General features: G+C 68.6%; 3 protein-coding genes across 3 annotated transcripts; 2 read left to right on the forward strand and 1 right to left on the reverse strand.

The window, feature by feature from the left end:
- Positions 1–29: 29 nt before the first annotated feature.
- On the forward strand, positions 30–7,135 carry RHOBADRAFT_32778 (uncharacterized protein; the record flags this gene model as incomplete). The annotated part of the gene is made up of 3 exons (XM_018413054.1): positions 30–1,378; positions 1,483–2,370; positions 6,982–7,135. 3 exons carry the CDS (start codon positions 30–32, stop codon positions 7,133–7,135), a joined length of 2,391 nt encoding a protein of 796 aa, XP_018274186.1.
- Positions 7,136–7,719: 584 nt separating this feature from the next.
- Positions 7,720–10,428, reverse strand: RHOBADRAFT_50647 (uncharacterized protein; the record flags this gene model as incomplete). Its single annotated transcript, XM_018415426.1, has 13 exons — positions 7,720–7,912; positions 8,036–8,230; positions 8,322–8,364; positions 8,437–8,547; positions 8,618–8,686; positions 8,751–8,860; positions 8,926–9,290; positions 9,427–9,442; positions 9,511–9,742; positions 9,799–9,837; positions 9,901–10,021; positions 10,098–10,210; positions 10,275–10,428. 13 exons carry the CDS (start codon positions 10,426–10,428, stop codon positions 7,837–7,839), a joined length of 1,644 nt encoding a protein of 547 aa, XP_018274187.1. The 3' UTR covers positions 7,720–7,836.
- Positions 10,429–11,117: 689 nt separating this feature from the next.
- Positions 11,118–12,059, forward strand: RHOBADRAFT_40683 (uncharacterized protein; the record flags this gene model as incomplete). The annotated part of the gene is made up of 5 exons (XM_018413746.1): positions 11,118–11,209; positions 11,355–11,413; positions 11,560–11,580; positions 11,802–11,863; positions 11,970–12,059. 5 exons carry the CDS (start codon positions 11,118–11,120, stop codon positions 12,057–12,059), a joined length of 324 nt encoding a protein of 107 aa, XP_018274188.1.
- Positions 12,060–12,426: the final 367 nt, after the last annotated feature.

Here is a 12,426-nt window from a genome sequence, read left to right on the forward strand (position 1 = left end):
GTACACACCTCTCTCGTCCCTCGACGAGCATGCTCGCGCTGCGACTCGCCCCATCCCGCGCCGCCATCGCCTCGTCGCCCTCACCTCTCCGCGCCCTCTCGACGTCGGCCGCGCTCTGCCGCCAGCCCACAGCGCGCCCGAGGAGAAGCGCACCTCCACCACCGTCCAACTCGCGCTACTCGAACCGACCACCGCGCCATGGCCCGCCCCAGGGCCGTCGAGCGGCCGGCCCGTCCCACATCTCGCGCGACGCACTCGCCTCGCGCCTCGAGCACCACCTCCGCACAACGTGGAAGCCCCAATCGAGGGAGCTCAGAGCTCTCGCACACGACCTCGGCGTCACCCACTCGACCCTCGTCGACCTCGCGCGCCGGTGGGTCGTCGTCGCGCACCGCCACCTCGCGACCACCTCCTCGCTCTCGTCCGACAACAGCGCGGCGTGGGACCTCGACGCGCTCCAGACGGCCTACGTCAACGACGGCCAAGACGCACTGTGGGACGCCTCGCTCGCCACCTTCCTCGCCTGGGTCCGCGCCGCCGTTCCCCTCCCTCCCCCGACTCCAACCTCGCCCGTCCCCGACCCGACCCTGTCCCAGCTCCACCAGCTCGCCGACCTCGCCGACCGCCGGTTCCACTACGAGGACTTTCCCTCGGCCCGCCAGCACCGCCGTCGCCTCATCCTCCACGTCGGGCCCACCAACTCGGGCAAGACGCACTCGGCCCTCGTCGCCCTCGCGCGCGCCCGCACGGGCGCCTACGCCGGCCCGCTGCGCCTCCTCGCCCACGAGGTCTTTGCCCGCTTCAACGAGGGCAAGATTGGCGACGAGGGCAAGCGCACCTGCAACCTCGTCACGGGCGAGGAGCAGCGCATCCTCGACCCAGACGCCGGCCTCCAGTCGTGCACGGTCGAGATGTTCCCGCTGTCCAAGCACCTCGAGGTCGGCGTCGTCGACGAGATTCAGATGATCGGCGACCCGCAGCGCGGCACGGCGTGGACCGCCGCCGTCGTCGGCGCGCGCTGCGACGAGCTGCACCTGTGCGGCGAGGAGTCGGTCGTCGACCTCGTCCAGCGCATCGCCGCCGAGGTCGGCGACGAGTGCGTCGTCAAGCGGTACCAGCGCCTGTCGCCCCTCGTCGTCGCGTCGCGCTCGCTCGAGGGCGACCTGAGCCGCATCCGCCGCGGCGACTGCCTCGTCACCTTCTCGCGCAGCAACATCTTTGCGTTCAAGCGCGCCATCGAGGAAAAGACGGGCCTGCGCGTCGCCGTCGCCTACGGCGGCTTGCCGCCCGAGGTCCGCGAGGAGCAGGCGCGCGCCTTCAACGAGGGCACGTACGACGTCCTCGTCGCGAGCGACGCCATCGGCATGGGCCTCAACCTGTGCGTCTCGCGCTCTCTCCCTCTCTCTCTCGCGGACGTGCTCGCCCTCTCTCTCTCGCGGACGTGCTCGCCGACTGACACTCGCCCGGCTCACCTCCTCGCAGCAAGATCCGCCGGGTCGTGTTCGAGGCGCTGCACAAGTTCGACGGCACGGCCGAGGTCCGCCTACCCGTCCCGCAGATCAAGCAGATCGCTGGTCGCGCCGGCCGCTTCGGCGTCCACGCGTCCGTGTCGCCCTCGGCGCCCGACCTCGACCTCGACCCGGCGTCGCCGCCCGCACCGGGCGAGGCCGTTCCCGGCGAGGCGACGACGCTCGACGCCGTCGACCTCGAGCTCCTGCAGGACGCCATGGCGCAGCCGACGGTCCAAGTGACGCAGGCGTCGCTCGGCGCCTCGTTCGACGCGTTCAAGGGCCTGTACGACCTCCTGCCGCCGTCGACGCCCCTGAGCCGCATCTTTGCCCTGTCGCGCGCCATCACGCGCACCAAGCCGCACTACCGCCCGACGGCCTCGTCGTCGTTCGGCGACGTGAGCGACCACATCGCGCACGTGCACCCGCTCACGTTCCAGGAGCGCTTCACGTTCGCGTCGGCGCCCGTCAACCAGCGCGACCAGCGCGTCGTCGCCACCCTCGTCGACTTTGTCGAGGCGTACGCGAGGGGCGAGCCGATCCGCATGCGCCAGTGGGGCGCCGACGCCGGCGTGTTTGACGCCCTCGAGCGCGTGCGCCAGGCCGGCATCGCCGCCAACGCCGCCGCCTCGTCGTCGTCGCCGTCGTCGTCAGCTCGGCCCACATCGTCCGCCTCGTCCCGCCGCACACCGAGCGTCTTCACGTCCGAGACGCTCCAGTCGCTCGAGTCGTTCCACCGGTGCCTGACGCTGTACCTGTGGCTGTCGTACCGCCTCGCGCCCATCTTTTGCGACCAGGACGGCGCGCGCACGCTCCGGCGCGACGTCGAAAAGGCCATGGAGGTGGCGCTCGCTGGCACGAGGTTCGAGAAGCTCGAGCGCGGCAGGGGCGCGAGGAGGAACAAGGCGAGGGCGGTCGGTGGCGGCGGCGACGGCGAGGAGGACGGTCAGGGCGGTGGCGCCGTGTTTGACGCGTACGGGAGGCTCAAGAGCGTCAAGAGCTCGCCGTACTGAGCTGGCGGTGGCGGCCGCTCAGCACGAGGCCGTTCTCTTGCTCTCGCTCTGCGCGGAACTTCGCCCGTCGTTCTCGCAGTAGATCATCGTCTCCGCATTGTAGACGCCTCTCTCATCATCTTTGAGTGCTCTCGAGAGCTGGTGAGGGAAGAATGAGAGAGATGGACTGCACACAGCTACAAGGGAAGGACGACCGACGAGAGCGATACAAAGTGACGAAGACGACGACGAGCTGCTCGAGCTCAGTTCCCTGCCGCCTTGCCCAGCAAGACGGCCCTGATCGACCCCAACTGCGCCTCGAGCGCCTCGACCTGCGCCCTCGCCTCGTCCTGCTCGACCCTCCTCGCCTGCTCGACCTTCTCAAGTTGAGCCTTGAGCTCGACCGCCTCGTCCGCCGCGCGATGCGCCTCCTCCTTGGCGTGCGTCGCGTCGAGCTTGACGAGCTCGAGGTCGTCCCTCGTCCTCCTCAGCTCGCCCTCGGCGCGCTCGAGCTCGCGCGCGCGCCGTTCCGCCTCGTCGAGCCGCCGGCGCTCCTCGGCGTCGAGCCCGACCCGGCGCTCGAGCCGCTTGGCCATGCGCGCCTTGAACTGCTCGACCTCTTGCCGCAGGTCGCTCATCTCGGCGCGCTCGGCCGTGCGCTCGAGCTCGAGCGCCGTGAGCTGCGCCCACAGCGACTGGATCTCGCGGCGGTGCGGGTGCGCCGGGTGCTCGGCGAACTCGAGGTGCGGCTCAGGGTTGTGGGGAGGGAGCGACATGGGCGAGGTAGGCGAGGCGAGGGGCAGGGCGTAGCCCGAAGTCGAGGCGAGGAGGGCGAGGTTGAGCCCGGGAGGAGCCGACGCCCGCATCGACCGAGCGGGCGACGAGCTCGCGAGGACGGCGGCGGTGAGGGCGTGCGGGGTCGAGGGCGAGAGGAGGGGGGCGAACGTGCCGTCGAGGACGACAACCGACCGCGGCGCGTAGTGCTTGAGCGGGACAGGTGGCGGCAGCTCGTCCTCGTCCTCGCTCTCCTCCTCCGACTCCTGCTCCTCGGCGTCGTCGACGGCGACCTCGCCAACTGCGGGCGACCCGGCGTCCTCGGGAAGCGGGACGAGCGCCTTCTCCTGCGCCGACGAGCCCTCCTGGCGCTGGAACTCGGCGTCGGCGCTGTCGACGAGGTGCTCCCAGGTCGCCACCTCGACACGAGGAACGGCCGGCGCGACCTCACGCTGTGCGCGCGCGGCGGCGATCTCGTCTTGCGAGAGGAAAGGCGAAGGCGGGAGGAACGCCGACAGGCGGACGGCGGCCCGAGCGGGCATGGGCGGGGAGGGAAAGTCGTCGAGGGGCAGTTCTGCGGATAGGCCGGCGTCAGAGGAACGTCTCGTTGATACGAGGGAGGCGAGAGGGAGAGGGGAAGACGCACCTTCACGGCTGAGCAAGCTGGCTGCGACATCCGACTCGCGCCGACCGACCGTCAGGTCCTGGCCCTGCTCCTCCTCGGCCGCCTGCTTGCCGCCGCTACGAAGCATGGCCTCGAGCGCACCCGCACCAGTGTACGTCGACGACGGCGGCGTGCGCAGCTCGCTGCCCTGGTCCGACCCAGTCGAGACGGACGAGCGCGTCGACGACGTGCCCGGCGCCTCGTTCGACGACACGTTGGGGCTGTCCTCGGGCGCCTGCTGCTGCGACTGGACGACGTGCCGAGCGAGCGGCGAGGTTGGCGCGCGCGGCGAGTCGTGGAGGACGAGGAGCGGCGTCGGCGGGTCCGAGCAGTTCGCCGTCGTGCCGCTCGCGCTGCGCAACGCCGGGCTCTGCTCGGGCGTGCCCTGCTCGACGACGGGCGAGATGGCGGGCGAGGCCTTCTTGATCTGGAGGGCCGACCAGGGCAGAGCCGCGAGAGGAGGTGCGGGCGCCTCGCGCGGCGACGCCATGGTGGGCAGCTCGAGGAGCGAGTCGGCCAGGAGCGGGTCGACGGACGACGGGTCGGCGAGGAATGGCTGTGCTCGAAGCGACTCTGCCGAGCGCGCTTGGCGGATGTGGAGCTCTGCGCCCGGCAGGTCGAGGTCGACCGTCGGCGCCGTCGGCGAGACGAGGCCGTCGATGACCTTCTCGGGGTCGACGTCAAAGTCGGGCTCGAGGAGGCCGTCGGCGATGGCGCTCCAGTGCTCGAGGAGGAAGCGGAGGGCGTCCTGCGCCCTGCTCGCCGCCTCGACGCCCGACGCGAGCGGCTCGGTCGGGCCCGTGATCGACAGCTGGTGGTGGCTCGCCGGCTTCTTGGTGCGAGGCGCGAGGCGCGACGACATGAGGGGACCGCCGAACAGGGTCGAGATCTCGTCGATCGAGAGGCTGTTCTCGGGGAAGAGCGGGATCTGGGACAGGAAGGCGAGGACGTAGGTGAGGAGGCTGAAGTTGGCCGTCGGCTGGAGGCGAAGGACGACTTGGACGCCGGCCACCCGCGCCTTGATCGGGAGCTTCTTCGAGTCGACGCAGGCGAGGAGGAGGCGGCACACGCGATAGTCGAGGACGGGCTCGGGAAGGTCGCGCAAGTACCGCTTGAGGCTGCGCAGCGAGAGAGGATCCGGTCAGTCTCTGCGCTGCAGGCGCTTGAGAGAACAGAGACTGGAGGACGCACAGCGAGGTGACGTTGTGGATCGACTCGATCGACAGGTCGTGGTGCTCGCCGTAGTCGGGCGGCGTGTCGTAGATCTGGACGAGCTTGGCGACCCGACTCGGCTCGCCGTGCTGCTGCATCATGCCGGGCACCTTCTTGCCCTGACCGCGACGGTAGATCTCCTCGACGGTGCTGAACACGACGCCGGGCAGCTCGTGACGCTGGCCCGCAATCATCGACGTGACGAAGCCGTTCTTGCTCGACAGAGGGGCGCCGAACACGGCCTTCTTGGACGCCGGGGTTGAGGAAGGAGCTTCTTTTGCTGCATGAAGGGCCGAGATGGTCAGGAGGAGCGCGAGGGACAAAAAGAGAGAGAGAGAGCGGTGCGCACCGAGACCGGGAAGAGCCCGCTTGACCCTGCCGAGGAACGAGCTGCGGTCCCTCGAGCTGTCCTTGGCGGCGTCTGACGATGGCGACGAGTTCGAGCCGGCTTGCTGAGCGTGCGCGTCGTGGCCGGTCTGCGACGAGGAAGCGTGTCAAGGGGGGTCCGTGCGCGAGAGGGCGGGCCCGAGGGAAAGGTAGAGCGCACCTGCGGCTTGTCCTGCCCAGTCTTGCCGATCGACAGCACGGCTTCTGCCTCATCGATCGTGAGGAAGCTGCCGAGGATGACCTCGAGCTTCTCGACGAGGTTGAGGCGCCATGTGTAGCCCGGCGCGCCCGAGACGTGCGCCGTGCGCCGCGAGAGGCTGACGAGGTTGAGCGCGAGCTTGGCGCCGGGCGTGATGCGCTGACCGCCGGGACCGTTGCCGACAGGCGAAGGAGCAGGAGGCAAAGTTGGCGAGCTGGCGGTCGGCGGCAAGTCGAGGGTGGTCGGCGACGCGGACGAGATGACGTAGGACGGGGGTGCGACTCGCTGCGCGGAACGAGGACGAGGGGCGGCTGCAGCGTCCGCCGGCGGAGCGTCCGCGGCGCACCCGGACGAGACGGACGATGCCGTGCTCGTGCGCTTGAGGCTGAGCTCGGCGAGGCTGCCCTTGCGCGGCGAGGGGGCGCGCTCGACGCGTTGAGCGACGCTCACGCGCACTTGCGCGGCGTACGGCGTGTATGGCGTCGGCGGCTCGTCGGCAGGGTGGACGGGTGAAGCGATGGGAGGAGGGAGAGCGGCCTCGGCGCTCGCTGGCTGCTGCTGCTCGTGCTCGGCGGGTGCGGCGGGCTCGTCGTCGTCGACGGCGGGTAGCTCGATTTGCGTCTCCTGGTACGTCGACGGGATGGACGCGAGCTCGATGCCGAGGTCGAGCGGGGCGGACGCGGCCGGCGTGACCTGGTCGCCCTTCTTGGTCGACGACGGGTCTTGCAGCTCGAGGCGGATGACGGCGGGTCCTCGCGCGCGCAAGGACGAGGCGAGGTCGCGGCGCGAGAGGTCGGGCGAGGACGTGCCCGAGTGGCTGGGCGACGACGAGTTGCGCGAGTGCGTCGGGCGAACTTGCGGCGGGAACCCTGCGATGCCGAGCCCGCTCGCGGCGCCTGCGCTCGCAGACCTCGACATGGCGCCCGTGTACCGCTTGCGGTCGCTGCTGCGCCCATCTGGCGAGCGGGACGAGGCGCTGCCCCACTTGGTGACGACGACTTGACGAGGACGCGGAGAGCCGCCGTCGCACGCGTGCTCGTGCATGATGGGCGACGGCGAGTACACGCTCGAGCTGGGCGAGGTCGGGCTGCAGGCGGCGACGTTGACGAGCGCGGCGGTGCGGGAGCGAGGGTCGGCGAGCGGGGTCGTCGTCGAGGTTGACATGGTCCGAGGACCGGGCGACGGTTGAGAGATGGGCTGTCGGTGCGGCGGTTGAGGGGCGCAGCTGCCGAGGCGGTCGAGTAGCAGCGGCGGACGTGGGAGGAGCTCGAGCGAGAGGGACTCGGAGCCGAGGTGGAGGAGGAGGAAGCGCCGGAAAGGACGGCCGGGACGAGCGCGCGCGCGGGCAGCTTCATTTGCCAGCTTGCAGATGTCAGACTTGGGCTGTGTCTGGCCCTGAGCACAATGGCGAGGCCCTTGCGAGGGGCGGGTCACGGACCCTCACCCGATTGAGAAGGTGCCGTCTCCTCCTCGGCGCACAGCGAGACTCTGCTTGCGGTCGAGCTTGCCAGCTTTGAGCGGTGAGCGCACTTTATGAGACCCTCTCTGCGACCTGGACGTGTCGCAGCCCCTGTGTCGAGGCGGCTGGGAGGTGACGGAGCGAGTCGAGGTTCTCCCGCTCGGACCGCTTTCCCTCTCCTGCTCGACCTGGACGTGGTTCCCGCCCGCTGTCGACCTCGCAGTTCATTGAGCGACGAGAGAGAGGCCAGGCTAGGCACGAGCGCGCCGTCAAGCTTGCCTTCATTGACGACCGCGGACTCTCCGTCGACCGGAAGCGGGGACAACCTTGTTCCCGCACAATGGCCTGCATATCGAGCTTGAGCGCCTGAGCTGCGCGGGACGAGCTGTTCCAGGGCGAGATCGAGATGGACGGGCGAACGCGAACGCGCTTCTCGGCGCCTCGACCGGCTCCGACTTCTCGAAGCAGGTCCGAACGCGCTTCTCTGCACCCACGCGCGCACAGCGTCGAGACGGGAAGCGCCGACATGGAGAACAGCTGCCAATTGCCAAGAACTTTTGCTACGGACGACCCGACCTTGGAAAGAGAAGAGAGACAGAGAGAGGGACGCGAGAGCCGCACGTCCGGCAGGACTCGCTCGCTCAGGCGATGTTCTCGCACCGGAAGCTGCTCGCCGAGTTGACGTCGCCGCCGATGTACGTCGCCTGCTTCGGGTAGCTGTTGCGAGGGCGACGAAAGAAAGTCAGCGCGGGAAAGGAGGACGGCGCGAGACCGGCTCGTCGACGCGAGACGGTTCACCCGATGGAATAGCGTCCGAGGGAGAGAAGGACTCGGACGTACACGCAGTGAGGACGCTCGAAGGCAGTGCCGTTGCGCATGTCGTCGCCGACGTACTTGGCGCCGATGATCATGTCGGGCGCGACGCCCTTCTCGACCCAGTCGATGATGGCGAGGACCATGTCGTGCTTGGCGTCAAACGTCGCACTCGTCGAGCCACCGCCGAGACTGAGCTGACGTTGACCGGGACCGCCGAAGCTGTGAGGGCGGGCGCAAGGTCAGCTCCTGACGTGGCGAGCGCACGGGCCCTCCCTCGGCGAGACGGCGAGGTTCGGCGACGAGGACTCACTTAAACGCGCCGGGCCCGCCACGGCAGTGACCCATGCCAGGCACTGGGGACGGAGGACGAGAGCGTCAGTCGCAGCTCACGACGAGGCGCAAGAACGAGAGGGAGAGGGACGCACTCGTGAAGAGCCGGTACGAGTCGTTGAGGTCGGCCGGGTACCCGAGCGCCTTGCGGACCTGCTCGTAGTACCAGATCGAGGAGCCAGTCGGGATGAGCCCGTCAGAAAGGCCTGCGTGAGAGCCAAGGAAAAGGTCAGGGAACCGGCCAGGCTCGAGACGAGAGGGAGCGGGTCGGCTCACCGACGTAGGTCAGGAGCTTGCCGTGCTTGAGGAAGCTCGAGATGTTGGGGTTGATGGCGTTCGTCATGCCTGGGAGGATTCGCGGGTCAGGGAGGTGCGCCGAGGGCAAGAGGAGAAGGAGAAAGAGACGGACCAGGGTCGGTCGCGTCGGCAATGTCGATCAGGCGGTCCATCTCGGTCGCGTTGGCGCTGAACGAGCCGACCTCGGTCTTGTTGAGCACCTGGTACTCGAAGAAGTCGGGCCTGAGAGGGGAGAAAGTCAGCGACGGGGAGCGAAGGAGGGCAAGAGAGAGAGGCTCTCGACGCACCCAGGTCCGTAGGGGCTGCCGTTGACCGAGAAGCCCTGGAGGCCCTCGGCACCGTGCATGAAGCCAGGGAAGACAAAGTCGCCCGTCGTCTCCTTGTGGTAGTCGCTCCAGATGCGGTACATGGTCACGATCTGCTCGGCGTTCAGGCAGCTCGTCGAGTTGGCGCCGGGCGAGTCGCACGACAGCTGCTGCAGGTCGGGCTGACACGCGCTCGGGTTCGTGATGATGCCGTCCTTGACGCCGTCCTGCTCGTCGCACTGCTTGTAGACAAGGTCGCCGATGAGCTGGTAGTCGGTCGTGTTGAGGTACCCCGTCGAGTTGACGTTATTGACGATGGCGTTGACGCGGTACGTCTGGGCATTGAGCTGCAGTCGACGAAGGAGGCAGAGGCGAGGTCGTGCGCGATCAGGAGGGACGGTTGGGAGACGAGGAGAGGACGAGGGGCAACTTGGGAAGGTCAGTGCGCGCTCGACTAGGGCAGGAAAGGACGGCGGGACGCACGTGGGTCCACCATTGACTGCGGGCGAGAGTCTCGAGTCAGTCCGTGAACGTGCGCGACGAGGAAAGAGAGGCGCATCGACGCACGCAGCTGCGCCGGCAACGACGCCGTCAAAGTCCTCGGGGAACATCTGCGTCTCCTTGAGGCCCTGCTTGCCGCCAGACGAGCATCCGAGCCAGTAGCTCTTCTTCTGCGCCTGGCCGTAGTACGCCTTGACGATCGCCTTCGAGTAGACGGTCGTGAGGTGGACGGCGCGGTAGCCAAAGTCGAGCTGCGTCTCGGGGCCGTTGAGCGCGAACGTGCCGTCGCCAGAGGTACCTGCAGGGTTGAGCTCAGTGCGGGCTCTCTGAGGAGGTGCAGGACGAGAGACGCACCGTTGTGCCCTGTGTCGGTCGAGGCGACGGCCATGTTGTCTGAGGGCGGCCGAGCGTCAGTCGCTCATTCTCGCGCGGATCCCTGGCGCGAGAGGGACGCACAGGTCTTCAAGGGCGCCCACATGTCGGGGAAGTTGACGCCGCCCGCGTCACCGCCGTTGCCGACGACCGCGAAGCGGCCGCTCCAGTCGTCGGCGGTCGGGAGGAAGACCTCGAACTGGACCTGCGAGAGCGAAAAGGGTCAGCGAGCGCGCCTCCCTCTTTCTCTCAAGAGAGCCCAGTGAGCGACAGCGACGCACCTTGGACGAGTTGGACGTGTGGATGTAGGCGCCGAAGCGGCAGAAGGCGGGCATGTCGGGCACGGCCTGCGGATACGCCGGCGTCGCGTACGGCGTCGAGAAGTTGGTGCCGGCTGCAGCGACGAGTGAAAGAGTCAGAGTCGGGTCCCGTCGAGGCGAGAGAGGAACGAGACGGACCGGCATAGTCCTGGGCGACGTAGACCTCGAGGTTCGAGAGCAGCTTGGGTGCGACGTTCCAGAGGTCCGAGCACGACGCCGACGTCGACTTGATGGCAGCGGCGTAGGTCGAGCCCGCGAGCCCGAGCGGCAGCAGGGCAGAGGTGGGGCGCATGTCGGGTCGAGCGAGAGCGGGTGAAGGAGGTGGGGAGGAGGAGGAGAAGAAGCTCGAGAGCCGCAGCGACGAGGTGCTGTAGCGTCGCCGAAAGTAGCTTCGTGCCCCGCTCTGCGTGCGCGAGCAGGTGGTCCTCCACGCCCTCCGGCGACTGGGTCGGGAAGCGCAGGCGGAGCGAACGAGCCGGTCGCAGCGACAGCCGGACGATCGCCGACCGGACGAGGCTAACTTGAGTCGGCCAGCAGCAGCGGTTCGCTCCTCGTGGCTCTTGGCGGCAGAACCATTCTCGCACGAGAGCGCGTTCCACGAAAAGCGGGGACAAGTCGCTCCTCTGGCACCGAGGGAGCGGCGCAGCGAGGTGACGACGACGACGACGAGGAGAGCTAGAGAGGATTCGGCTCAGGAGGCTGGGCGGGAGGAGGAGGGAACCGCGGCTGTGGTCGGGCCAAGCCCAGCAGCGACGCAGGGCAGGCCCGTGCTCCCGCGGAAGTGGCAAACGAGGTCGAGAGCGAGACTCGGCGGCGTTCGCAAGGGCGGGCCCTCGTCGTCGTCGCCGCGCCCGCGCCCTCCTCTTTCTCCTCGTCGTGTCCCCCTCGTCCCTCCTGTGAGTATGCACGGTGGTCCCCAGCATGCACCGGACCTCTGACTGACCTTTACTCCCACCCGCGCAGCCTCCTCCCCTCTTCATCATGATCGGTGCTCGTGTTGGCCTTCGCTCTGCTCAGGTTGTCTCCGGCCGCCGCTTCGCCTCTACGGCGCAGCCGGCTGGCCTCAAGAAGACGTGAGCACTCTCTCTCTACATCCTCGCGGCTCACCCGCACCACACCGCGAGCAGTCCTGACCCTAGCCGTCGCCACCTCGCTCCCCTGCTCCCTCGCCCCCCCGACCGACCCCGTGTCTCGCCGCGACACTCGCCCTCGCCACAGCCTGTTCCAGACGTGGTACGAGCCCGCTGCCATCCCCATCTGGGTTGTCGTCGGTACCGGTGCGTCCCTCTCTCTCTCCCTCTACTCGCGCGCCTCGGCGACCTCGGGCACGAGGAGATGGCGGCGATCTCGCTCGTCGTTGCTGTGGGGCGTGCGGCACTTGTCAGAGCACGACACTGACTCTCTCTTCTCCTTCTGTGCGCAGCCTGCTTCGGCGCTGGCTGGTGTGCGTCCCTCTTGTCCTCCTCGTGACCCTCCCGCGCTGCCCACCCGAACCGCCCTACCTCTCCCCACCTGCATCCGAGCGTGCCTCGGCGGTCGTGCGCTCTACAGCGTGGGCGGCAGGCATGGCGGATCAGGACGGGCGGCAGGGCAGCACTCGGGCTGGCCCTTCGAGGACGATCCGGCACTGACCTCGTTCTTCCTCCCCGTCCTGCGTTCCTGCAGACCTGACTCGTCTCGCCCGTGGCGCCGACGTCACGTGGGACAGGCGCGGCAACCCCGAGCCGGTGCGTCCCCTTGTCCTCTCCTCCCTGTTGCGCGACGGCGCCGCCAGCGCTCGTTCGCTGCCTACCCTTCCGGATCGGCGAGCTGACTCTCTCGCTCCACCCGCAGTGGAACAACATCAAGCCCGGCACGCTCACGAAGATGTACACCAACCAGCCGGACAAGTTCGACTCGGTCTACTCGCGCGACCGCCTCTAGTCGGCTCGCCCTCGTCGCCATGATACCCTCCCCGCCACTCTTTTCGGGGCGCTATCGTTGCCTGCGGGCGTTCGCCTAGAGACGAGACGATGGACGTAGACTGCATTCCCCGGCCGGCTTCTGTGTGTAGATGTTTCTGTTCCGCGTCGCGGGATGGCAACGCATGTTCTCCCCCTTACCTCGCCCGCCCGTGAGAGTCTCGGTCCTTCGCGTGTCGTCCGTCGAGAGAGCTCTCCCTGTTCGCGGTCTGGCGGCTCGGCAGACAGGTCAGAGAGATCGAGTCGCGCTCGTCGTCGAGGTCCGTCTCATCTCGCTCGGCTTGACCTCGACACCTCGCCCTTGCACGAGCTCGCCGACCGACCGCAGC

Source organism: Rhodotorula graminis, assembly GCF_001329695.1.
Source record: "Rhodotorula graminis WP1 unplaced genomic scaffold RHOBAscaffold_1, whole genome shotgun sequence".
Lineage (NCBI taxonomy): Eukaryota > Fungi > Basidiomycota > Microbotryomycetes > Sporidiobolales > Sporidiobolaceae > Rhodotorula > Rhodotorula graminis.